Here is a 24,897-nt window from a genome sequence, read left to right as displayed (position 1 = left end):
GAGTCATTTAAATCACCTTTAATCTGGTGTAGTTAATGCTGCCGTAGTCCTAAAATTTCTGTTAAAGTCACCGTGTGGAAGCCGGTGGATTTGTTCACTTGAAAAGCTACCTGAAGAACCACTTAGCCTCCTTTCACCTGAGGGGACGACATCGTTAGCAAACCAAAACCAGCAGTGGAATGAATATTCAGACCTTCACTTGTGTTAAAGTGTCAATGCCACACTGCAGAACACAATAAGTAAAAGAAAACCTGAAATCAAAATGTGTTGTATTCATTGTGTGAGTTGTTTATACTTAATTATTGGAATATAACCCATGCATGACTTTATACTTGTTTATTATACAGGTTATATTGTTTATTAATCATTTATGTCATAGGTAGTGAAGGTGAAGCCATTTAGAACTACTGTACAAGACTGTCAGTCTTATTTAAGCCATTTAAATTAATTAAAAAGTAGTAATGCCACAGTCTAAAAGGTACAAATACTGCATTCATACAAAAATACTGCATTTAAACTGTTCCCTAACTAAAGATACGTTAGTATTATTAACAATATGTATCAAAAGATTAAAAAATAAAAGTACTGATCTTTGAAAAGTATTTATGATTAGAAAATACTATAATTGTTTTATTTTGTTTTTATGTTGAAGTTCCTCGATGTGGAGCCAGTTTATGATACTTTGTGTACCACAGGGTATATCAGTTGTAGTGTGCTGTGTCATATCATACAGGTATATTGTGTGTAATAACGTAAAAAGTAACTATTAATGGTCATTTTCAAATAAACTTGGTGGAGGAAAACGTACAGTGTTTCAATGTGAAAGGTAAAGGAGTAGAAGAGCAACAGAAATACTCAAGTAAAGTACAAGTTTGACAAAATTAAACTTACAGTGCAGTGAATGTACCTTGTTACATTCCACCACTGGTAACATCTCAGGACCTGTGTCCATTAATGGCGTTTGTTGCCCACGTCGACCTCATTTTCAGAGCGCTTGTAACCGACACTAACTGTTGCTAGGTTACAAAAGCTGTCTGGCGGAACTTCCGTTTGCCTTTGTAGTGACTGTTATGTCTGTTTTAATTCGCCCTGTATGCTTAATATAAAGACATTTTACAAAGAAAGCGTAAAAACGATGTAAAGGAATCGTGTTCTGGCGTTAGCAGCAGGAGCTGGAAATTATACCCTCAAAAAAATGAAAGGATTAGCTTCTCCTCCGCTGTTGTTTGACAAAGTTGATATCAGAAGTCCCACCCCTTCTTGATTTTGATTGGACGGTGGGGGAGAAGTGACATTGACTAGTATTTTCTACATTTTCTACTATTAAATGTAAAAGTATAAAGTAGCATTAAATGAAATACTTGGATATATTCCACCACAGGTGGTTGAAAGCATCAGTGTAAGCAGTATGTTGGTGTAATAACCCTTTCTTCATCTGTCGTCCTGTTCAGGTAACTTTGAGTTGGTGAGTTTGCTTTTGGAACGAGGGGCCGACCCCATGATCGGAACCATGTGTCGAAACGGCATCTCCTCCGCCCCGCTGGGAGACATGAACTCATACAGCCTGGCAGCGGCACACGGCCACAGGTAACACACACACACTACACACACACAAGTCTCAGCCAGCCAGAGACATATCCATTACCACGGTATTGATCCATTTACACACTCTGCTCTGGTCCATCTGCCGCCCACAAAATCCTGCAGTATATGAGAGGCAGATATCTCGCTCTCACTGTCAGACAGCAGGCGACGATAAGCGCTGCAGTCTATTCAGCGGCCATTATGGCTTCGGTTTGACATCATTTCCCCGCAACTGAGTGCGATGAAGCCCATTAACATTCAGGGCAGTGAGAGCTGTCAGGGAGCGGAGTGGAGCAGCAAGCCAACAAAACAATGCTGCATTATTATTAAGACTATCAATTATAGCAGGATGATCATGCTGCAGCGTGTCGTGAGCTGCTCCATACTGCAGTACGATTGGTTGGTGAGATGACACGGGGTAAAAGTTGTCTCTTCTCTGCAGTTGCTGAGTAAAAATTATACAACACAGGGATTTAAAACATTAAAAACTAGCCGCACAGTGCTACTTACTTTGAACTGTTGGTTTATTCTGCAGGGACAAAGCAACGTTTGAACCACAAAGGGTCTCGTTCATGTCAAAGAAAACGTCTTGTTCTTGAAACGTTGAGTAGTCAAAGCGTTACGATGAATAAAAGAAGAATAGGGAATAAGACTGTAGTGTACACATAGTCTTACACTTTGATGCTGTTTGTTTAAAAGTGTAATTTAAAGCACATCTCGACACTTAATCACAGGGCTGCATTATTTAACTACTTAAAGGAAGTGTCAGATTCTGCCACTCTGTCCCTCCTTACAGCCACATTTCCACTTCCACAGGTCCTTTAATAGCTGCTCTCTACCGCTCCAGCAAACGCCCTGCCACCTTTGCTTTCCTCCTCCTGTTACCTGACTCTTGAAATCTGCACCTCGAAACCTAGAACTTGCACCTGATCCCGTGTATCTGCACCTGCAGCTTTTACCTGCAGTCATTTCTGGTCAGGCCACAGGGAAAGGAGAGAGATGCAAACAGGATTAGTTCAGGGATTTGTTGGTAAAGAACAAAGGGTTATTAGTACATAAGCTTAAAGTAAACACAGAAGCAACGGAGACTCTACAGTAAGAATAGTTCAAGGTAAAAGGCGCAGGCATGCGGGTACAGACAGGAAACAGACAATTTGGCAGGCAAGAGAGGGAATCAGCCATTTAAAAATTCTTCCTAACTGTGCGTTCACACCAAATGCGAAGCGAATATTTGCCTCCCGTTACTCGTGCGAGTTTGACCGCCGGATCAAAATTTGCATTTAAATGACAGGTTAATATCTGCCCTTCACTTCCAGAATGGAGGAGAGGAAGTGGGGCTTATCTCCATGTTTACCAACGGCGTCAGGACTATCTCAATGTGGATAAGCTTTCGCTACACCACGTGACGTGAATTCGCTGAGGAAGTTACATTTTTTCAACTGGCGTTGGTGCGAATTTGCTTCTACTCGCGTCATTGCATTGACTTTGTGTGAAATCTCGCACTGAGCCCTCGCACACTTGCCGGGAATGCACCTCAAAGTCAGAGAGTGTGGAGGTTGGGATTTGGCCAGTGGGTGGAGCAGGCGCCCCATATACAGAGGCCACAGTCCGCGACACAGCAGCCGCAGGTTCGACTCCCGTCCTCGGCCCTTTGCTGCACGTCATTGCTCGCTCCTCTCTCCCCATATTTCCTTTCTCTCTTCAGCTGTCCGATCAATAAAGGCAAAACTGGACCCCAAAAAAAAAAGCTATCTGCGTCCCCTTGCTTCCAGTCTTCATGCTAAGCTAAGCTAATTATGTCACAAAGCTATTTCTGATATCTATTGTCTCAACTAAACCTCAGTAAGAGTGCAGCTAAGTGTATTTCCTTCGAAGGATCACAGTTACACAGTATGACCAAAGGTATGTGGACACCTCTTTCCCTCCTAGTTTGGCCTCTGTCATGTTTCCTCTGGATCTCAGTCAGTTTTCCTTTAGCGAACTAAAACTAAACAATGCAATTATGTTTTAGACAACAGTGCTCTTTCCTGTTTGCCCCGGCGCAGAGAGCCAGTGACCACTCGACCGGCCCGCACAGAGCCCTGAGCTGACGGGCTGACTGCGAGCCAGGCCCTGTCACCGAAAATCAGAGCTGGGTTTAATTGAAGCTCTTGTGGCTGAATGGGAGCAAGAACCCCGCAGCAGGGCTGCAAATATCTTTTGAGAAGCCCTTTAAGAGGAGTGGAGGCTGTTACAGCTGCAGAAGAAGTTAGTGTTAAACAATCGCATGAAGGAGTAAAATGTGGGTGCCACTTAAAGGGCCAGTTCGCCGATTTTCAACCTCAGTTCTATCATGCTATCATGGGGAGCTAATCAGACTTCGTAATACGCGTCATCTGCAACGACGTATTTCACGTCAGCGTCTCTCGCTGGGCTGTTCCTTTCAGAGGGAAGGGCGCAATGCATGCTGGGTGTTGTAGGAATGTAGAACGGGCGAAACCACGAGCTGTTTGTACAACTTTCTCCACAGCTATGGCGCCGATTCCAAATATTATGGCTTCCATCGATTACAGAGAACGCCAGCTCTGACTGACTTTTGTCCAGGGGCGCACTGCTCCTTTAAGACTGTTGGTGACATTTCTCTCTGCTTCAAAGCGTTGACAGTGAGCCTCCCGTCGACGTGTCATCAGTGATCAAACCATCAGAAAAACAGGAAGTGGTGATTTGTTGCTCCTCCTCACTAAAGCAGATGGTGCAGTGATGCATCCTGAGGCTGTGATCACGCTGTATACGCCGAGTGTTCTGCTGCTTCACAACGTTTCAATGTTACAAACAGAAATCTGTTTAAATCACCGCCTCTCTGCTCCAGCTTCAAATATTGTGACTCTGCAGACCGGTGATAGTTTCGAGTACAGATCAAGCTTAATTAAGTACATGAGAATATTTTGAGTGCCATCACAGCTCGAGGGCTTCATGGGCTTAATGTGGAGTTAACACAGTGCGTGTTTGCCTAATTTAGAACCATTTCCCAGTCTGTTATCATCCACTTCACAACTTCTCCTCCTACTATTCAACCTCCGGCCGAGCTAGGTGTTTTATTTGCAGCTCCCCCCTCCCTCGTAGCTCCTTTTGCTTGACCTTAAAACAGTCTGTCACTGCATCTTCACACTCTGCTCTCCTTTAACCTCTGTCTCAGTCTGTTATCGTCTACCTCTCTCCCTCCAGGAATGTTTTCCGGAAGCTCCTGGCGCAGTCGGAGAAGGAAAAAGGGGACGTCCTGTCCCTGGAGGAGATTCTTGCGGAGGGCTCGGATCCGTGCGACAAGAGGCTGCCGCCGCAGGCCAACGGCGGAGGGACCCTGCGAACAGGAAAGGCCAGACTGAGGGCCCTGAGAGAGGCCATGTACCATAGCGCAGAGCACGGCCATGTGGACATCACCATAGACATCCGCAGCTTAGGTCAGATTTACTAATACATGCTTCACTGGCGCACACGCCTCGCTCTGTGCTGCCTCCAGCTGTCCTGGAGGTGTGCTCATGCTGTGCCTGTCCTGTCCCGTCCTGTGCTGTCCTGTACACGCTCAGAAATCACTGCTGCTCATCTCAGCATGAAACAGACTCCTTATGTTTAAAGTGACACTAAAGACTGGTAAAATACACGTAGAAACAAGGGAAACAAGCACCTTTGAAAGTGTTCTAACATCTTGTTTGTTTAAACGTAGAGTCAGAATCTGGTTTAATAATGTGTTAACTCGTGAGCGTCAGACTTTCTGGTCGGCTGATTTTGCCAGGCTGGAGGCCGATTCATGGTGTCCACATGATGGTTTGCGTGATGTCGATTACGTCATCTGTCAGAGTCTGTGAGCGTTACAGCCGACCCCTGTACGGCCGTCCATGTGCAGCCCAAAATGTACCGTCCAGGGGGCTGCACACTCCGCTACACAGGACGCTCGTTCAGAGCTTTGTATGTTTGCAAAGTATTTCACCGACTCTGGTCCTGTTCTCATTCAGCGTATTTTCTGTGGTCGAGCTGAAAAACAGGAAGCTCTTTCTGCAGTGAGTGTGTGGAAAGTGTGCTGAAACTGTTTCCCCTGTTTCTACCCTTTAAGCTAAGCTAAACTAACCGTCTCCTCTGGCTGGAGTTTCAAATTTAACTTTAATTTTGACAGATATAATAATCGTGTTGAACTTCTTTTATAGATGCAAATAAGCATATAACTTCTTGTCTGTCTGTTTAAAAGCAGAGGTTGAAAGTTGATTCTAATTTTCTAATATACTTTAACAATGCAAATAGATTTACAGATCTTCCTCAGAAGAGTCACATGACGTGTCTTATCAGCGTTTTCAACGTGCCCAAAGGACAGTGAACCGGGACGAGGGGGCGTATATGTTGTCCCACACCTGAGACGCTGTTCTCAGGAAACGGTCGGGCGTGATCAAATCTGCACAAACGACAGCTGATAAGACGTCACAGCGACATCATGTGACTGTTCTGAGGAAAACTGCAGGAAGACAGCAGTCGAAACAGGTCAAGGTTAAAAAACACCTTAAAATGATGTTGATAAGAAAAACATTAAGAAGTTCAGAGAAGACTTGAAGAGATTTATGATCTTCATGATTAAAAAAAACTATAATCAAACTTTTAAAGAATGAAAACAAACGAAAAGACAAAAAAAGCAACCAAAAGTGGAGATAAAAATAAAATAAAAACAGGATATATGACAAAAACTTACATTCTGCATTTAATCATGTCCAGAATCAGAGGAAGTTTTCTTGTATGTGGCCACAAACAAAGAATCTGACTCTTCTTAGCTCTCGATGTACAGACACAAACTGATATGCTAAACTTAAAACAAGGACCCGTTAGACAGATGAATATGGATATAGATATGAAAAAGTGAAATACATATACTCTTCTACACACCTACAGATATACAGTATGTTCACACCCACACACACACACACACACACACACACACACACACAGCTCCAGAAAGAATTAAGAGACCACTTCAGAAATGTTGTTTTTCTCTGGTTTTTCTGTTTGTATGTTTGTGTTTGTGTCAAATTAACTTTAGTTCTGTTGTAAATTTGTTCTATTTCTCCTCCTTCCAAATCAAATATTCTCACTGAGGTCTTTTATTTGCAGAAAATGACGCCTGTCGCACACTAAAAGATTTTTCAAATCAGCGCCCACACACGACGATATATAATCATAGATTTAACAGTTTTGTTCCTGTAGTGTGGAGAGAGCAACGATTACGCCAGAACAGCACACCAACAGGTTCATTCACCATCAACCAGAGTCTGACTCGCACAACTCTCGCGGTCAAACGAGACTTTAGAGTAAACAAACATGGCGGACGCCGGGCAGGAAGAATTGGTGATGATAGTTTTTAGACTTCAAATTCAGGAAGAAAAAAGAGCAAACTGTGGATGAAGTGGTGGAGACGGCGTGAACATGGGCTGTTGTGCTTCCTTCTTCAGTCCAGTTCAGTTCTTCAGCTTGTGCCCCTCATGGCTATCGTTTGTTCCACGTGACGATCCACAGACTGCGTGCTCGGCTGTCCTCGGGGTTCTGGAGAGATCATCTTTAGAACCATCAACAAATCGGGGCTTTGCTTACGATTGTTGGAAGGGTAGAATCGGGCCCAAAATCGGCCCAATTATCTTGTAACCAAAAGATGCTAAAAAGAGCTCGAATAATGCAAAGAAAACACGTTCATGTTCATGTTTAAACAACAGAACACTAATATTTTAACTCGGGAAGAGTCGATGACGTCGGGCCGCTCTCGGTCCGATGGCTTGTGACATTCAGGAGGTTTTCAGTGGGAGTCAGATCTGTGTTGGGCTGGCCGTGACGTGCAGAGAGAGAGGCTGATTTAAGGAACACTTGGAGTGGTCTCTTAATTTATTCCAGAGCTGTATATATATATGTGTTAAAAGTTTGGAAGCAGCAGAAAACCTTGACCTTGTAGTGAAATAATTTTGTCTGTCTAAGACTCTAAAATAAAACATTCATGATTTAATGAGACGTAGAAAAGCAGCAAATACTTAAATATGAGAGGCTCCAATCAGGTAATCTTGCACATGTTCGCTTGATATATGACTTCAACATTGAAATAACACATTAATCCATTCATCATTTCAATTAATATTAATGTCACATGACCATCATTCAGAGCTCATCACATTGTTGCAGCCATTTAACAGGACATCCTTTAATTACATTCAAGTGCTTCCTTTATATTCCTGCCTGATCCTCCGACTCTCTGCTAATCCATCTCTCGCCGTGCAGTCGCCCTTCAACTCACTCTCACCCCGTGCAGTGATGGAAACATGGTCGGTTCTGTCGCCCTTGAAAGCTGCCTCTGACTCACACTTCCTTGTGCTTTTTGTTTTTGTATTCACTGTCCGCGTGGTGTCGTTCCCAGGCGTTCCCTGGACGCTGCACACCTGGCTCGAGTCCCTGCGCACCTGCTTCGTCCAGCACCGCCGGCCGCTCATCCAGGGCCTGCTCAAAGACTTCAGCTGCATCCAGGAGGAGGAGTACACGGAGGAGCTCATCACGGACGGCCTGCCGCTCATGTTCCAGATCCTCCGAGCCAGCAAGGTCAGCGCGGCTTCCTTTCATGAGCATGTAAACAAAACGCTTGTTAGAGGCACATCAGACAAAGTGAAGCTGGATTTCTGGGAATACAAACTGTCCTGTGCGTGTGCGCCGGGGTGACATTAACACTCATATTTGCATATTTTCACTTGCACTCCAAAAACTGCATTATCATACATTTGCATAAAATTTTGTCCTGGATAAATCAGGGGGGAGAAAAAAAGGCCACAAAACTTTAATCTGTGTTAACTTCCTGTCCTGACGTGAGTTGGTGTGTGTTTGCAGAACGAGGTGATCAGCCAGCAGCTGTCAGTCATTTTCACGCAGTGCTACGGGCCCTTCCCCATCCCTAAGCTGACAGAGATCAAGAAGAAGCAGTCCTCGCGCTTAGGTAAGAGAGCGCGAGTTAAAAATAGTGGCTGTTCCTCAACTTCTTCTTGTCGTTTCTGCATTAAGTGCAGCCGAGTGACGGGCAGGTGACGGCAGGGTTAGAGTGAAAGTGGCAGCAGAGAGGCTCATGTTTCAGGACGGGTGTGGTGAAAATGAGCTGCTTTATCCTCCAGGAAGTCTCTGTAGGTGTTACTCAGCTCCTTCTTTTCTGACTGAGCTGATTATAGGTAGAATAACTTTGGAATCTTTCCAGTCTCAGACGGGAAAAAAATGCTAATATATACATTAAAATGTCACAGATAATTGCTTCAAACTGCTTACGCAACCACAGATGACAGAGTTATTATTGTGCTACCTTGTTTGCCAACCAAAACACGGGCTTGTTTTTAACCTTTGAGAGTTCATTTTAATGACAAAGCATCGCTTATGGGATCTTCTCATCAAGCTACCGAGGGAGTGTGTGACATTTTGTAATGAGGTCCGAAGAAAATCTTGAAAAATTTGAAGGAGAAAAGTAGAATTTTTCAATTATTCTTATACTTTTTGACAATTAAAGGAGCAGTCCGCTGCTGTCAGTCAAAGCTGGTGTTCTGTGTAATCCATAGAAGCAATAATATTTGAAATTAACGCCATAGCTGTGGAGAAAGCCGCACAAACAGCTTGTGGTTTTGCCCACTCTACATTCCTACAACACCCAGCGTGCATTGCGCCCCTCCATCTGAAAGGAACGGCACAGCGAGAGATGCTGGAGTGAAACACGACTGTTTTTGCTGCAGGCAACGGCTCAGAGCGGTACAGAGTCTGAAATACAACGAGAATATACCGGGGGATCGTCTAGAAAATCTTCAGGTCTGCAGTCTACATTTCAAACCTGATGATTTTGAACGAGACGACATCGGAGGCGGGCGTCCTAGAGTAAGGAAGTGTAGTTTAGCGAGCTCCCTGGCCTCCGTCAGATGACGCATTTTACGGAGTCTGGCGGAGGTTTTCCAGGGCCCGTTGGAGAAGCGGATAGCGTCCTCCAAAGACACAGAGCCAAATTTCATTTTTTGTCCTACCATAACGGCATTAGCTCCCCATCATGGCATTACAGGACTGAGGTTGAAAATCGGCGAACTGGCCCTTTAAAGCAGCGGCGATTCAGAATAAGCATGTCTGACTTTTATTTTCAGATTTTCAGAATAAACATTTGGTTATGAAACATTGATCGTGGTGTGTTTTGCAAGCAGATATTTGTATTCACATGAACGTCATAATGTGATGTATCAGTCTGATCAGGTATTAGAAGCACCTTTGATGCTGGAGAAAGTCAGGGCAGCGTTATTTATAAAGCAGTTCAAACACAGACGGAATTCAAAGTGTTTTGCAGAGGCAAAGAAATGTCAGAGACTTTAAAAAAACAAGGATAAGAAGGAATGAAAACGAGGGATAAAATCCACAGTAAAATTAATTATAAAAGAATTGTGTAAACTGAAATAAATACAGATACAATGCAGATAACTGTAATGAACTGTAAGTAAGATGTACGTGTGACAAACATTTCCACACTTCCACTTTGTCTTCTGATGTTATTTATACATTATTTGAAGCATGATGAGGCAGAAACACTGAGCGACTGTGCTGCAGCACCACCTAGTGTCCGATCGACAGCATGCTTAGAATAACTGGGTTTGTTATTTTGTGTGTGAGGTGGCCGATTAAATGCTTTAAAATCCTTTGATCTTTAATCAATTCAAGGATAAACTTGGAGCTCAAAGTAAAGGACATCAAACCGAGCTGTGCGTCTGTTTGAATACAAATGAAAAAGAAACTGCTGCACTGATAGCCGAATGATGAATCACCCTCACAGTAATAAATTACCACATTAGCTTTATATTTTCCTGTTTGCTGTTCTGCATCCCAAATTATTGTCTCCTGTTTTTTCAGACCCCCACTTCCTGAACAACAAGGAGATGTCCGACGTCACGTTCCTGGTGGAGGGGAAACCGTTTTATGCACATAAAGTTTTGCTGTTTACCGCTTCACAGAGGTAAAGAAGAGTTATTTTATCTATTCATATATTTTCTAGTTATTTCCTCACTTCCTGTGAAGCTGTTGTCCACCCATAATGCGCTCTGTTTCATCCAGGTTCAAGTCCCTGCTCCAGAATCGACCAGCAGCAGAGAACACCTGTATTGAGATCAGTCACGTCAAGTACAATATTTTCCATGTAAGATTTATTTTTAATATAACTGATGCTTAAATTCACTGTAAATCTAGATTATTATTGTCAAATCTATTTAGTTTATTCTGCACGTAATCCTAGATTTGCTTTAAAAGCTTCACAATTTGTTCTCCATACAAGACTTTATATTCTGAGACCCGAGAGTTTGACGAAAAAATACCTAAAAAAGAGGCAAAAACAGGGCGAAATCTCAGGGTAAACAACAGAAGAGCGATTTGTCGTCATGTAAAGAAACTTAAATAATAATGTACAAACTGCACTATGAAGAAATGATGCTCTAAACTGAGCCCGTGCGTCTCTGTCTTTCAGCTGGTCATGCAGTATCTGTACTGCGGAGGCACTGAGATGCTGCACATACGCAACACTGAAGTGATGGAGGTAAGGCAGACTTAACCAAAGCCTGGTGAGTATTAACGTTTCTAATCCCGAGTCCTGTGCCTCATTCTGTGTGGCTGTACTGTTCCCGCAGCTCCTGTCTGCAGCCAAATTCTTCCAACTAGAGGCCCTTCAGAGACACTGTGAGATCATCTGCTCCAAGAACATCACCACCGAGACCTGCGTGGACCTCTACAAGCACGCCAAGGTGAGACCCTGATAACTGAGTATCTAGTGGCAACACTCCCAAGTTTTTACCATAAAAATAACTTTCTGCTGTTGTCTCTCCATCATCTTTTTTCCCTGCAGTTCCTCGGTGCCTCGGAGCTTACAGCTTTCATCGAGGGCTACTTCCTGAAGAACATGGTGCTGCTTATCGAGCTCGACGGCTTCAAGCAGCTGCTATACGAACCTCCTCCCCCCGAGAGCCCCGCATCCAGCCCCGGCATCTGCTCCGACATCCTCCTCGAGCTGGAGAAAACTCTGGCTGTGCGTATCCGCTCCATCCACCTCTCCACATCCAAGGGCTCCGTGGTGTGACGTCAACTTCTCCCAGATGCCCTCCGATCCAGGCACACAGCATCCATGTAACACCATTTTCAACGACCAGTGCCCCCTATTGAACATATTCACTCGGCAGCCATTTTTCTTTTAAATCATGCTTAATGTGGGAAGCTAAAAAGCTGTTATAATATACCGACATATAAATTTAGGGTATCTGACGAATCATAAACACTTCTTGATTGATTTCCAACTGAGAAGGCAATAAACAGTGGAGGAACAGCTGGCCATCTTTCCAACTAATACAACACAGCTACAAACAGCTAATGTTAGCATTCAGGCACTTATGGTACCAGATATGGTTAACATTAGCTAAGAAGTTAGTTAAAGATAAGATGACCATTTGGTAGTGTTACACAATAAAATAACAAAGGCGTAAACTCGTAACGTAATGTTAGCTAGGAATTTAAGGAAGTGGTTGAATGCTAGCTTTAGCTGTTCTCTTTAGCTTTAGCTGGTCTTACGGTAGCTGTTAGGTTATCATATGTGAGTTTACCTTGAAATACGACTAGGTCTTACTGTAAGAGAGAAGGGACATTGCCATGTGTTCGGATAAATTGGCATATGTCATTAGTCATAAGCTAACAGCTAACATAATAATTCAACAACTTCCTAGCTAACATTAATGTTTTAATAACACTGTCAAGCAATACAATTGGAAAGGAAAGATACTATTAGCTAGCTAATAGTAATGTTAGCAGTAATGCCAGCAAGGAGTTCGTTGAATGCTAATGTTAGCTGTTTTAGCTTAGCTGTCTATACTCAATACATTATCAAAAATGTTGTTTAACCTCAAATATGTTGAAATTGTTAGCTAACTAACATACTGGCAGTTATGTTACCTAATAGTTATGTTAGCAGAAATTGATTGAATGCTAACGTTAGCTGTTGTGACTTAGCTATCCTATTGAGTTATCAGATATGTTGTTTCACCTAAATATGTTGAAATTGTTAGCTTACTAACATACTGGCAGCTATGTCAGCTAGCTAATAGTAATGTTTGCAGTTATGTCAGCTAGGGAGTTGTTAAATGCTAACGCTAGCTGGTGTAACCTAGCTATCCTATTGAGTTATCAGATATGTTGTTTAACCATGTTGAAATTTTTAGCTAACTAACATACTGGCAGTTATGTTGACTAGCTAATAGTAATGTTTGCAGTTTTGTCAGCTAGGGAGTTCAATGCTAACGCTTGCTGCTGTGACTTAGCTGTCAAAACCTGATGAGTAATCAAATATGACGTTTTTTATTAGATTATGGCCGAATATCCTCCTGGAATTTCACCAACAAGACTTATTGAGAAGCGGTGAAATGATAACTATTGTCAAAAACCCTTCATTTTTAAGACCTACAACCTGGAATACAGTCGTAAATTCTAACAGCAGTTGAGCTTCCCACCTGAGTGTGGCGTCAAAGGTAAATGACTGCCATGTGAAAATGGTGAATACACCCTCATCCACCTGTCCTGGCCCTGAAGAAGGGCTGTCGGATGTTTTTACATCAGGGATTCCCTTTAATTCTGCCCCCTCAAGAGTTAATTCTGGCAAATGTGACAAAATCTAAGAGAGAACTTTCTCGCCTTGTGTCCTAACGCCTCCCACTTCACACTTAACAACCCTAAAATATATAAAAACTGTAAAAAAAACAAAACAAAAAAAAACCGAACTGACTTGACCCAGCAGTATCACTTAGACATTATAGTGATTATCGTATTTCATATTAGATAAATGCATGAAATACATTCTGTACACCTTTTTTTGCTTAAAAGGGTAGAGTAGAAATTTAACACAATAAAAGCAGCTTATTCATCATCTCTAAAATGAGACTTTCGTTTACATGAAACATCATTTTACAGACAAAGTTTAACACATGCCAAAATATAATCCTCCTATTCATCCAATAAAAGTGACTCGTAGCAACGCCGGGAGACGAACTCGAGGTGGACTCTTTTGGACTTCTTTACTATCATTCTGTCACTTGTTTGTTGGATACGTTTCACTGTGTTATATCTAAACTGTGTGCAGAGGCCAAACTGATCACAGGAACTTCCACTGAGGCCGACACTGCAGCGCTGATTCAACTAAAGTCGGCCCACTCAGTGAAATCTATGCTGACGGATGCTTGAAACACGGATGTCCAACTGGGAAATTAACTTGTGATAACTCCACGAACACTGTTTTTTTGCATGACACCTACTCAACTGAGCTGCCCTGATATTGCTTTTTATGCAGAGCTTACTTCACGGACCACTTTCGCATAAAGGAAGTAAGGGAAAACGCTGCTTATTAAAACTTTCTATCCACTGCAAAACTGACTGAGCGGGATTCGGTGATGGATTTTGATTGGCAGGGACTTTCTCCTTAAAGGATATTTAAAGCAAAGTGTAAATACGTCCTTAAAGTCATCGTGCTGGTCGTTCCTTTTTGTAAACGGATGTACAGTATTCTCCCACACTCGCTTGGCTGACGACACCGGTCTCATTGAATGTGCTCCCTGAACAGTTCGTTCCTGCTGTACGTGTCTGTTTATGCAAAAGTTGCATGTTTAATCTGTTTGTTTGAATCCTCTGTTTTCGCCGTAGGTGTGCTGTCTGTGTAGATCCGTAGGGCTGGGTAAGGTGTTGATTGTTCCAGTTGAAGACCAGTTAGAGGATGTTTCCTTCTTTTATTTCGCTCTTTCTGACACATTCCAAATGATCAGGGTCGATTACAAGATGCATTTTAAGGTCACTTTTTTGTTTCACTTCAGCTGAATATCCTTAATAATATGAATTATTTGGAAGAAAAGTTGTATCACCACAAACTGTCTACACTGAGTTTAAAGGAGACACAATTCTAGTTGTTTTTCAATCTAATTTATCGAGCAAACTTTTAAAATGTTGCAAAAACAAAAGAAGCTTTTCCAGCAACTGGTTTGGAGCGATTAAACTAGTACAGGATCGAAAGATGGCGGCTCTAACATAGTTGGTTTTTAGTAATTATATAACAACAAACATAAAGCAACACATCTTTAAACTAAAGCCAGAAAACCTCACACACCTGAGACAATTACAACCTGATTAGTTAATGAAATATCCTTGAAATCAGACAAACAATAAGTTTTTAGAAGACAAGTAAAAATTGGAAAAAAGAGGAACAGATTAAATGTTAAAATGAGTCCATAAAAAAGAGGATCAAGGGAAGGAGGAGAAATGTTTGTCTCATCATGGACGAGCTAATTGTCTCAGGTGTTGTGAGATTTGGCTCAGGTGTGTGAGGTTTGGCTCAGGTGTGTGAGGTTTGCCTCCCCTGCAGCTTTAGTACAAATACGCTGTGTTTCCTCACGGGCGTTTGATGCCTGACTAAAGTCTGGACAGACTGTGTCTCTGATAAAATCAGTGTGGAAAGCTGTTGGAAATTCAACCTTTTATTTCACATGATGGCATTCTCCCATCAGACCTGTCCACCAGGTGTGCATTAGATAACAATTGTTAAAGGACCAGACGCTCGTTATTCAGCAGCCCTGTTGTTACAATGATGCAACAATATTTTAGTACAACCCAGATAACCTCACAAGAGACACAATAGATCTAAATTAAGGGGGAAATAAATATATAAAAAGTGTATTTTATGAATTAAATTATGAAAAAGTTTAATATTTACAAAATGTGCAATGTCTCCAGTCCAGCAACAAACCAAAAAAAATTGCTTTCCTCTGTTTCCAAATGCTCACAATGCAAATATCTCCTCAAACTTTGATGTTGTTTCTACATAAATCCGACTATAACTTCAGATAAGAGACACATCTTCTGATTTAAAACATTGTAGCACCCTCAAAATTACTTCAACATGTTTTGGGCCAAAAGAAACATTTAAGAAGAAACAAACAGGGCAGAGAAGAGATGGTTTTAAAGTTCTGTAAATAGTTACAGAAAAAGGAAAATAGATATTATCCTACGACTTTATTTTCTTACCTACATACATAGCACTATATATTTTATTTTACATTCCACAGCTATTTTGTTTTACAAAAGTGAAAAAGATTATATAAAAAGATTTAAAGGTTTGAGATTAAGCAATATTTCAATAAGACTGTATGACTATAAATAGTATAATAATAATAATATGCCACAGGAAATGGAGCGACAGTATAAATGTGAAGTTAAAGACAGATAACGTACAAATGAGTGACTGATCAACCTGAATATACTATTTCTGTTTATAGTTTTGTGACATCATGTATTTTCTTTTAAATGTTTTTCACTCATTCGAAGAGAATATCTCCAATTCAAAGGCTGCCAATCTGTTCATGTAACCTTGATATATTTTACCTTATTAAGGCTAAACCCTTACAGCATATTTGCCTTTATATTGAATCATTCTACACGCCCACATTTGATTTGAAACTCGCTGTTCAAAGGTGAAATGTAACTTCAAGATGCAAACCATTTTCTCTCCGCGGAGGTTAAAAGGTTCATAATGATGTCAAGCACTTTTTGTGCCAGTGTTACTGTAGCCTCACAAAAGTATTTTAACAGTGAACTTAGGTTTAATCTTATTGTGATCCTAACAGCAGCTGAATATGGTGTTAGAATATAAATAAGCCAAAAGACTTTAATCTGTTTTTTACTAGTCTTAATGTTACACCGTTAGCAAGAGACTAGCGTTAGCTTGCCCCTGTACTGGCTCTTTTGATTCCAAACTGGGTCAAAGCCGTAGAGTAAATGTCGGTTCGCATGGCTCTTCTTGTTTAATGTTGTTGAGAATGTGCTTTGTACACCAGCTTTGTCTCCACAACTCTCCCATTAATTTGTCCGAGCATTTATTTGCCTGCGTATTTGTTCCTGGTAATAAACAACATCTCTCCTAGACGCAGTGAAAACGTGCATGGGATATTCACTCAAATCCACAGGGGGTGGGATGAACTTTTGCTATAATTTTTTTCCTTTGATGAAAACATGTATATTGTACAAAATATATATATATGAAATATAAATTATACATGGTGTGAGAAGCAGGGATGTGGTGGAGTATAACAACAAACAGGAATGTTACACTCGTGCTACAGTTTCTGTGGTTCCATGACATGCTTTTGTGGACAGCTAATAAACGACCAGAGTTTAAACCGAATGATTGTCATATTTTGATTAATTTCTGACATGTTTCTGCCAAGCTGGTTAAAAGAATTGCCTTTTCCATCAAACATCTCAACCAGTTGAGATAGATTTGACACAGAAGGTGCTATTTAAACAGCTAATATAGCCGCTATGCTAACAGGGCACAGGGCACTGAAGGTGCTAATTTAACAGCTAATATAGCTGCTATGCTAACAGGACACAGGGCTCTGAAGGTGCTACTTTAACAGCTAATATAGCTGCTATGCTAACAGGGGTTATTTTTCAGATGTAGACTCAGTATGTTCATAGAAATAAAACCTAAATACTGATGATTTGTAAGACTGAATCAACTTATGAATACTGGCTAACAAAAGTAATTCCTTACAGCAACTGGGCACTTGTTTTAGCTAACGGGGGAATGCTATATTAAATGGGAACTATTATCAGACGACTGAACACATATTTGATGCTCCACTGGTAATTGGTAAAGGCTAATAGTTACAGTAATCTACATTATAAGGGATATTAAGCAACATTATAAAACTTCCTGACAAGTTATAGGTCTATTGAACAAATGAGAGCAAACAAAGCAGCCCTAGTTTAAAATAACTTTATTCTTCACCAAGGACATTGAAGCATGCCCGGAATAAAAATGTTACACTTCTGGCCACAGCCCAACTCCAGGGTGTTTTATCGATCCCTTAACTTTGACCGAGCAAATGACTCAAGGTACTAAAAGAAACAACAACTCCCTCAAAAAGCCAGTGGGCTGTCTGCAGTCTCACTGATAAAGAAATAAAAGGTCGTAAAAAGTCTGGGGGGCTCCTGGTTTTCTGTCACTACAGGATTACACCAAAAAAGGACGTTGCCTACCCCCATTCCTCTAGGTACTTTATTTTGGGAACTTTCATGGCCATACTATTGATAAATTGATCAAAAAAGACTCAATAGACTTCTTATTTGCAGTCTTTATACATGATTTCTACATCTAGCCTTTTTGTAGAGAGTCACAGCCAACAATAATCACTGGTTCCATAGACATTGGGCTAATCTCTTAACCACTATACGTTTTTTTATTGGCTTTGTACTTCATAAAGCAGTCTTTAATAACTAGTCAAGGTCCTTAAAGAGCAAAATTACTTTTTTGTTAAAAAACAAACAGGGAGAATGTTTTTTTTCTCATTTCCTCATTAGGCCTCTAGGGGGTAGTTATGAGTAAAGCCGCTTCATGTGAGCCTGATATTTCTCAGACGAAGAATAAGCTTCCTTGGCAGGCGATCTCAAAGTTGGTCAAATAATTCCACAGTGCAGTTTTCTGGACATAAGTTAAAATAATAAACGTCTTAGCCTGTTGTATGCGTAGACAGGAACATGCAAAAGACCACGGCCGTGGAAGGAAATCAAGAAAACGCTTGTTTTGCTCCACGCCTGCGCACTAAAAACAGAATATCGAGCCGCCCTTCCTCCCCGCCAGCTTGCACCGCAGGGTCGGGCGGTAGTCGACTCACAACAACCCAGAGTTGATTTACTCATCTATTTGAATATTTTCGGAGGTAAAATGGAGAGCCCACATCGCGCCGAAGAAGGTAAGCCAAAGAGAACTCAAAAATGTATTATCCGTCGCGAGTTATCAGGTTTTCTTTTGGATTGTGTGCGCACGATTTTGAACATGGCGTACCCCGCTCTGAGATGGCGGTGGCTTTTGTGCAACGTTACAGCGCTCGCGAGCTTATGTGTGCGGTGGTTATCGGAAGGAGCATCCCGTCAGTTTAGCTAGGCATTAGCCGGCTTGCTTAGTTGATACACGAGGGTGTTTTTCCATGACAGAACTACTGTTAGCTGTCGATTTCTGATCCCGTGACTTACCACTTTAAAATCAGCACTGTAACGGCTAACAGATGCCGCATTCAAGGATTCAAACGAAAATACACCAGACAACTGACAAACTAATTCAAGTCGAGAAAGCCGTAGAACAGCAGTACTCAATGTACTCAAATGTAGAAATGTGAATATGGTCGTCAAAAAGGGGTACATCTCATGTACCATTTCACCAACTTGGGTCTGTAAGAAAGTTATGGCTAGGGCAGCCATATCTGACAGTTTGTTGGGGTACTCGTGTGCAGTGAGTCATATTTTCGACACAGTTGTGAGTCCGTGAAGGCAACCAGGGCAAGCTTGGCCCCAAAGGCACCATCTTCACTGTCTGTTGGTTGCTGTAGTATAATTGAGAATTTATTTGGTTTGAAATAATTTAGTTTGTCGAAAATGACGTAAAATAACAAGAAATTGCCATATGAGCTAAACTGATACATAATTCTCTTATTTTTGCTCATTAAATCAAAAAAGCTCCCAATATAAGTGATATGTCATCTGTTCTCTGCTAGATAAGCAACTAAAATGTCTGAAATGGTTTTATTTAAAATGAAGCATGTTTGCTTGAACCTGTGTGGTGACTTGGAAGCAATTATAACTTTACTTTGATATACACTGATAATGGTTTGTATGTATACTGTATTATGCCACTATTGGATTCCCATAATTGACGATCTTCATACCTTAATATTCTAATATGTAATTCCTATCATGAATAAACCTCCGGCACCGAATAGTACACACACTAGACTTTGAAAACCCAGTAACTATTATCTGGTATGTAATGATAAAAAGCATCAAATATTTTTTTTATCACTTTGTTGTCCATTTATGTTTTAATTTGCATATGTAACATTTTAAATACTAATATTTTAAATAACAGTTATTGAACTGATTATATGTATCAGATTTTTATTAAAAAGCTGGAATTAGTACATCATAAATCAAACTTAAATTCAAACATATTTCAAAGTAAACTGCGGTGATAGTTTAAGTCCTGACACAGTGAAATATTTTCCAGAGTTGACCCTCTTGCTGCCGTCTCTTCGCCTCTTCATACCCCCCCTGCGCCTGGTGTCTGCAGCCATGTGGCAGGTCGTCCAGAGGGGAAACGTGCAGGACTATGGCATGGTGGAGGAGTTCATCAGCACCGTTTCAGAAATCGTACCTGAACTTTTGAACGCGGATCAGAAAGCTCAGCTCCTCCTGGGACTCAGAGCACGGGTAAGATATTTTAGGCAAAGACGTCTGAGGAAACTCATGAACTCATAAACTCATAAAATTCAAACAACAAGAGCAGCTTGGTTTTGTTCCTCCAGATGTTAAACTGTCAAAACAAAGTGTTAAAAGCGATGGGTGTAATCATACCGACATCATCTTAAAACTCACCGCATCTAAACAACATAAAGCTAAATACCGCCTGACAGACGGTGAATGTGCGGCTGAGGAAGAGCTTTAATATTCCTTTGATGGAAAATGTCAGCATCACCTGCAAGGCACTGTAAAGACTTACTACCTTTTTCCAGAGCTGATTCCAGTCAGTCTGCTGTTAGTGAACAACATGTCCAGGTGCTCTCCTGTCAGTTGTATTCACCCCGAGGGGAAACGGTTTGTTTGCAGGTGGTTCTTGAATTGTGTCGGGCCGAGCAGGTGACAGACACCGAAACAATCGAGATGCACCTGGAGCGGATCAAGGCCCTTGTTTCCACTTGGGCAGCGCAGGTTAGTGTCTTTAAATTGTTATATGTAAGTCAGCAGCAGCGTGGTCATGTTTTCCATTAAAGTATAATTATTCAGCTTAATTAATTATATTTGTGCATTTTTTGTTCCAGCCGTGTTTTGCCGGGGTCGACTTTCCCGAATCAAACTTTGTGGATCAGGTTGAATTGCTGTTAAAAGACGCTGAAGAGAAGGAGAAGTTTTTCCAGGTTTGTTTTTCATTGTGTTTATGAAATGACTTTCTTTATATTCTTAGAGCAATCTTGAGTGCCGCATAGTGTACAACAAGCAGGTGCTGTTACGGTAAAATTGTGATTCCTTTTTTGTTTTGTTCCAGGATGTTTTTCCAACAGATTTTGGACCTGAATACGACAACGCTCTACAGGTGCTAATGCTGGACTTCCTGTCCAGACTGGAGAAGCTTCTTCCAGTACCAGACTTTCAGCAGGTACTGGAACCAGTCAGGAAACGGACCCTTTTTGTCACAATCTCTTTCCTTATATCAGCTCGATTTAGTCCGTGTTTAAAACGTAACAACCCATTTCCAAGGCTTGTTGGAATTGTATTGGTCATTCATTTGTTAATTCGCTGCCACAATTGTTTTCAAAATCAGCCTTCTTCTTACAGACATAACTCAGTCAAATCTTTAATTTTGTTTTGTTTTTTTAAGATTTCTTTTTGTGCTTTTTATGCCTTTATTTTTTTAGAGAGAGGGCAGTGGATAGTGGAGGAAAAGGGGGAAGAAAGAGTGTATAGTCCCGCCCACTATGCAAATTCACAACGGCCAACTCCGTCACGAAAACAAAACATGTCTCTGCCATCGTTTAGAGGCAACTTGTTGAAACGTAGCTAGCTTGAAATGTAGTAATTAGTAGCAGTAACGTTAACTTAAGTAGTCAGTAGTGGGTTTGCAAACGTTGCGATGACGGTTACAGCTGGCTCGCGCATCGCCGAAGTGGTTGCCATAGGTTACACACAATGATATGCGTAGCGTCACCCCGTCCATTAACGGGATTGGCTCTTTAGGTTTGTGACGTCTCAAACCTGCCAATCTGAACACGTGTTGTTCAGCCTGTCCTTGGTACACTGCAGTTTAAAAGCAGACAGGTCCAGCCATGGAGACGACTGCTGATGTTGTCCCTGATATGTCTTGTAGCACATGAAGAACACCACATGGAGATGTTTACAAGGTTAAACACTTGTTTTCACTGGAGGGGGTCTTTAATAACTAATCTGTCTGAGTGTGTCGTATTTTTCTTTTATTCTGGCAACACATGCCGTGCTCTCTATCAGTGGTTTTTCAGATATGTCCTGTGTTGAAACCTGTGGTTAAACTGCCATGCAGTGACTCTGTAAATGAGCTGAGAAAAGAGCAACAGAAAAGCCACTGGTTTAAAGTTAAACAAAGAGGCGTGTTGAGTGTCTTCAGCTCAATTTCCTTTTTTTGTTCTCTTATTTTGCTCTTCCAGACTGCATCTATGCTTAGCGCCGTCCCCTCAGCCATGGAGGAGTGTGTGCACTCTGTTCCAGACCCACGGCACCTGAAAACTGTGCTCCTGCACCACACAACGCTCGGACATTTCGATTTATCCGGTGAGTCTGTGCTGAGTGGACATTTTTACTCCCTACATTTACTCAAAACAAAGTCGTGCTTATGCAGACAAAAATATTTATATGTATGAGCTGATATTAACTTTAGTTGTGTTTTCCCCCCAGATGACACTCAGTCCATTCCTTCTTCCTTTGGGAACTGCATCCTCTCCTCGCTGTCCCTCCCTCAGCTGGAGAAGGTTGTAATCGATACAAGACAGATACAGCTACAGGCTCAGTCAGAGCAGATGCACTCGGGCTGCATGACGGTCCAGGTGGAGGGGGAGACTGTGACTCTGTTGGACTACATACAGATTGAGCAGCCGTCAGGTTTAGACGAGCCTGATGATCAAGAAGAAATGGAAGTACTCGAAGAGGAAACCGCTGGAGAGGACGTCGGCGACGCTCTAAAGCCGGCAGCTTTTCAGCCGCTGAAACAAAGCAAGCGGCTTCAGTTAAAGAAAAAAGCTTTAAAAGAAGAGAGAGACTCGATGGCAGAGAAGAGACCAAGAAAAAAATACCCCAACAATAAGACTTGTCCTGTGTGCAGTAAGAACTTCCTGCGGGCTGCAGCCATGAGGCGACACCTGGAGACTCATTCCACCAATCGGGATCTGAAGTACAAGTGTGCAAACTGTGACAAAAGATTCAGGGACCATTACGACATGAATCGACACAACATGCGCGTTCATGAGAAGGAAGACATGAGTAACAACACTAATGAGGAGGGCTCGGTAGATCCCAGCACTTCTGACATGTCGGAGAACAAAACGTGCGCTCTGTGCGGGAAGTATTTCGCCCGTCAAGTCGACATGGATCGCCACATGAAGTCCCACTCAGAGGACCGCCCGTATAACTGCTGTTTCTGCGAGAAGAAATTTAAGAACCCTTACGTGTTGAAGAGACACCAGAAGGAGATTTGTAAGAGCCGAGAGCTGAAAAGGCCGAAGAAGAGAGAGATGCAGCGCTCGAATCCACAGCCGCCGTCAGAGGGGGCAGCAGAGGGCAAAATCTGCCCCATCTGCAGCCGGGTGCTGCCGTGCACTGCGGACATCGCGAAGCATTTACGATCCCACACGGAAGAGCGTCCTTTCATCTGCATCACTTGTGAGAAAGGCTTCAAGTACAAGGACACGCTGAAGAAGCATCAGATCATTCATGGTCACGAGGGCATCAGAGTGGAGCAGAGCAAGACGCTGGAGCAGATCCTGGCTGAAGCCGACACTCAGAACTGTGGCGACGCAGAGGAACTTGAGAAAAAAGAAAACAACCCGGATGCAGCTGCAGAGACGTCTGAGAAGTCTCAAGAAGTGCAAAAAGTCAACAAAAAAGCTCTTAAAGTTTGTCCCGTCTGTTCTAGAGGGTTCGATAGTGTCAAAACTCTTAACAGGCACATTCAGTGTCACACAGAAGAGCGGCCTTATCACTGCGTCCACTGCAAGAAGCGTTTCAAGCACATGCACGGCCTGAAAAGACACCAGATTTATGCGATCTGTCACAGGAAAATCGCCCGATTCGCGTGGAAGAAGGAGCTGAGAGCGGGGCCCAGCCACTCCGAAGCAACCAGCACCGACTCCCAACAGGCATCTCTGAAAATCCCTGTGTGGTGCTCAAACTGCGGCAAACACTTTGAATATCTTTCAGCTTTGAAGGAGCACCAAGAGAACGTTTGCAAAGTGGAACTGAGGGAGATCATGAAGTGTAACGACTGCGGGAAAGAGTTCAACAGCATGACGATGCTCAAAGTGCACCAGAGGATCCACGACCCGCTCTACTGCAAAGAGTGCGGGAAGATCCTCGCCAACGAGCCCGCTTTCGAGCGCCACAAGCTGATGCACCAGCCGATGCAGTGCACAATGTGCGATAAGACGTTCACCCTGCTGAGACGCCTGAGGGAACACTACGAGAAGCAGCACAACTTCACCGGCCCGTATCCCTGTCCTCAGTGTGACAAATCCTTCATCACGCTGTCCTACCTCGCCATCCACCAGAGGATCCACAAAGGAGAGTTCCCCTTCAGCTGCAGCTTGTGTCCGGAGAAGTTCAGGTCCTCGAACTGTCTCACGGTTCATCTGAGGAAACACACCGGGGAGAAACCCTTCCTGTGCTGGCAGTGCGGGAAGAGTTACCGCTCGGCCTCGGAGCTCACTGTGCACATGGGAACGCACTCCGAGGAGAGACCGTGGGCCTGCACTCAGTGTGACATGGCTTACCGCACAAAGCTGCAGCTCACGAATCACGTGGAACAAATCCACATCGGCGTCCGTTACCCCTGCAACACCTGCGGGAAGCAGTTCATGAAGGAGACGTCGCTGAAGAGGCACGAGCTCATCCACTCAGGCGAGAGGCCGCACCAGTGCACCGTGTGCGGGAAGACCTTCCTGACCTCCAACGAGCTCCGCCTCCACAACCGCTATCACACCGGGGAGCGGCCGTACAAGTGCGAGGTGTGCGGGAAAGCCTTCATTCAGTCCGGGTACTTGAAGTCGCACATGCGCATCCACACGGGAGAGAAACCGTTTAAATGCGACATCTGCGATAAAAGCTTCAGGCTGTCGTATCACATGAAGAAACACCAGCGCACTCACAGCAGGAAGCCGAAGAGCTACATGTGCGAGGAGTGCGGGCTGGCGTTCCTTCATAAAAAGTCTCTGTGGGAACATTCGCTGACTCACGACGTGAAGATTGAGCCAGCGTTCACTGAGGAAGTGAGGATAGAGTTTCAGTGAGATCTTTAGTTCTGAGCCGGGATCATGGTCACCAAAACTTTATTGCATATGAATTTACTCTTTGTTTTTCATTTTGACCAATTTTTTAAGTTAAATAATTGATTCACATGATGTAAAAAGCAGATGGATGATCATGAAGCATGTGTGTATTCGAAGCCAATGAAAATATTTT

At 42.5% G+C, this 24,897-nt stretch overlaps 2 protein-coding genes across 3 annotated transcripts in view; both read left to right on the top strand.

Annotated features, from left to right (window-relative positions):
• LOC138599230 (ankyrin repeat and BTB/POZ domain-containing protein 3-A) overlaps positions 1-11,894 on the top strand; it is a 214,306-nt gene extending 202,412 nt beyond the window's left edge. For both annotated transcript variants that reach the window (XM_069670760.1, XM_069670759.1), the window contains 9 exons: positions 1,452-1,587; positions 4,789-5,021; positions 7,997-8,175; positions 8,458-8,563; positions 10,489-10,591; positions 10,690-10,771; positions 11,096-11,164; positions 11,256-11,369; positions 11,471-11,894. In XM_069670760.1, the coding sequence (XP_069526861.1) occupies positions 1,452-1,587; positions 4,789-5,021; positions 7,997-8,175; positions 8,458-8,563; positions 10,489-10,591; positions 10,690-10,771; positions 11,096-11,164; positions 11,256-11,369; positions 11,471-11,701 (1,253 nt within the window). In that variant the 3' untranslated portion in view covers positions 11,702-11,894. The remainder of the gene's footprint in view (positions 1-1,451; positions 1,588-4,788; positions 5,022-7,996; positions 8,176-8,457; positions 8,564-10,488; positions 10,592-10,689; positions 10,772-11,095; positions 11,165-11,255; positions 11,370-11,470) is intronic.
• Positions 11,895-18,328: 6,434 nt separating this feature from the next.
• On the top strand, positions 18,329-24,897 carry LOC138599540 (zinc finger protein 11-like). The gene is made up of 7 exons (XM_069671257.1): positions 18,329-18,401; positions 19,709-19,911; positions 20,308-20,409; positions 20,520-20,615; positions 20,744-20,854; positions 21,876-21,999; positions 22,123-24,897. Exons 1-7 carry the CDS (start codon positions 18,374-18,376, stop codon positions 24,723-24,725), a joined length of 3,267 nt encoding a protein of 1,088 aa, XP_069527358.1. The 5' UTR covers positions 18,329-18,373; the 3' UTR covers positions 24,726-24,897.

Source organism: Semicossyphus pulcher, unplaced genomic scaffold (genome assembly GCF_022749685.1).
Source record: "Semicossyphus pulcher isolate SPU_LCO1_2020_fin unplaced genomic scaffold, fSemPul1.0.p SCAF_20, whole genome shotgun sequence".
In the NCBI taxonomy this organism is placed as follows: domain Eukaryota; kingdom Metazoa; phylum Chordata; class Actinopteri; order Labriformes; family Labridae; genus Semicossyphus; species Semicossyphus pulcher.
The sequence above is the reverse complement of the archived record's forward strand: the minus strand, read 5'-3'. Positions and strand labels throughout refer to the sequence as shown.

Bases quoted from the DNA above. Each gene is read 5' to 3' on its own strand.
- LOC138599540 (XM_069671257.1), top strand. From the start codon at position 18,374: ATGGAGAGCCCACATCGCGCCGAAGAAG. The intron at 18,402-19,708 runs GTAAGCCAAAGA...AATATTTTCCAG, and splicing joins CCCACATCGCGCCGAAGAAG to AGTTGACCCTCTTGCTGCCG. The intron at 20,616-20,743 runs GTTTGTTTTTCA...GTTTTGTTCCAG, and splicing joins AGAAGGAGAAGTTTTTCCAG to GATGTTTTTCCAACAGATTT.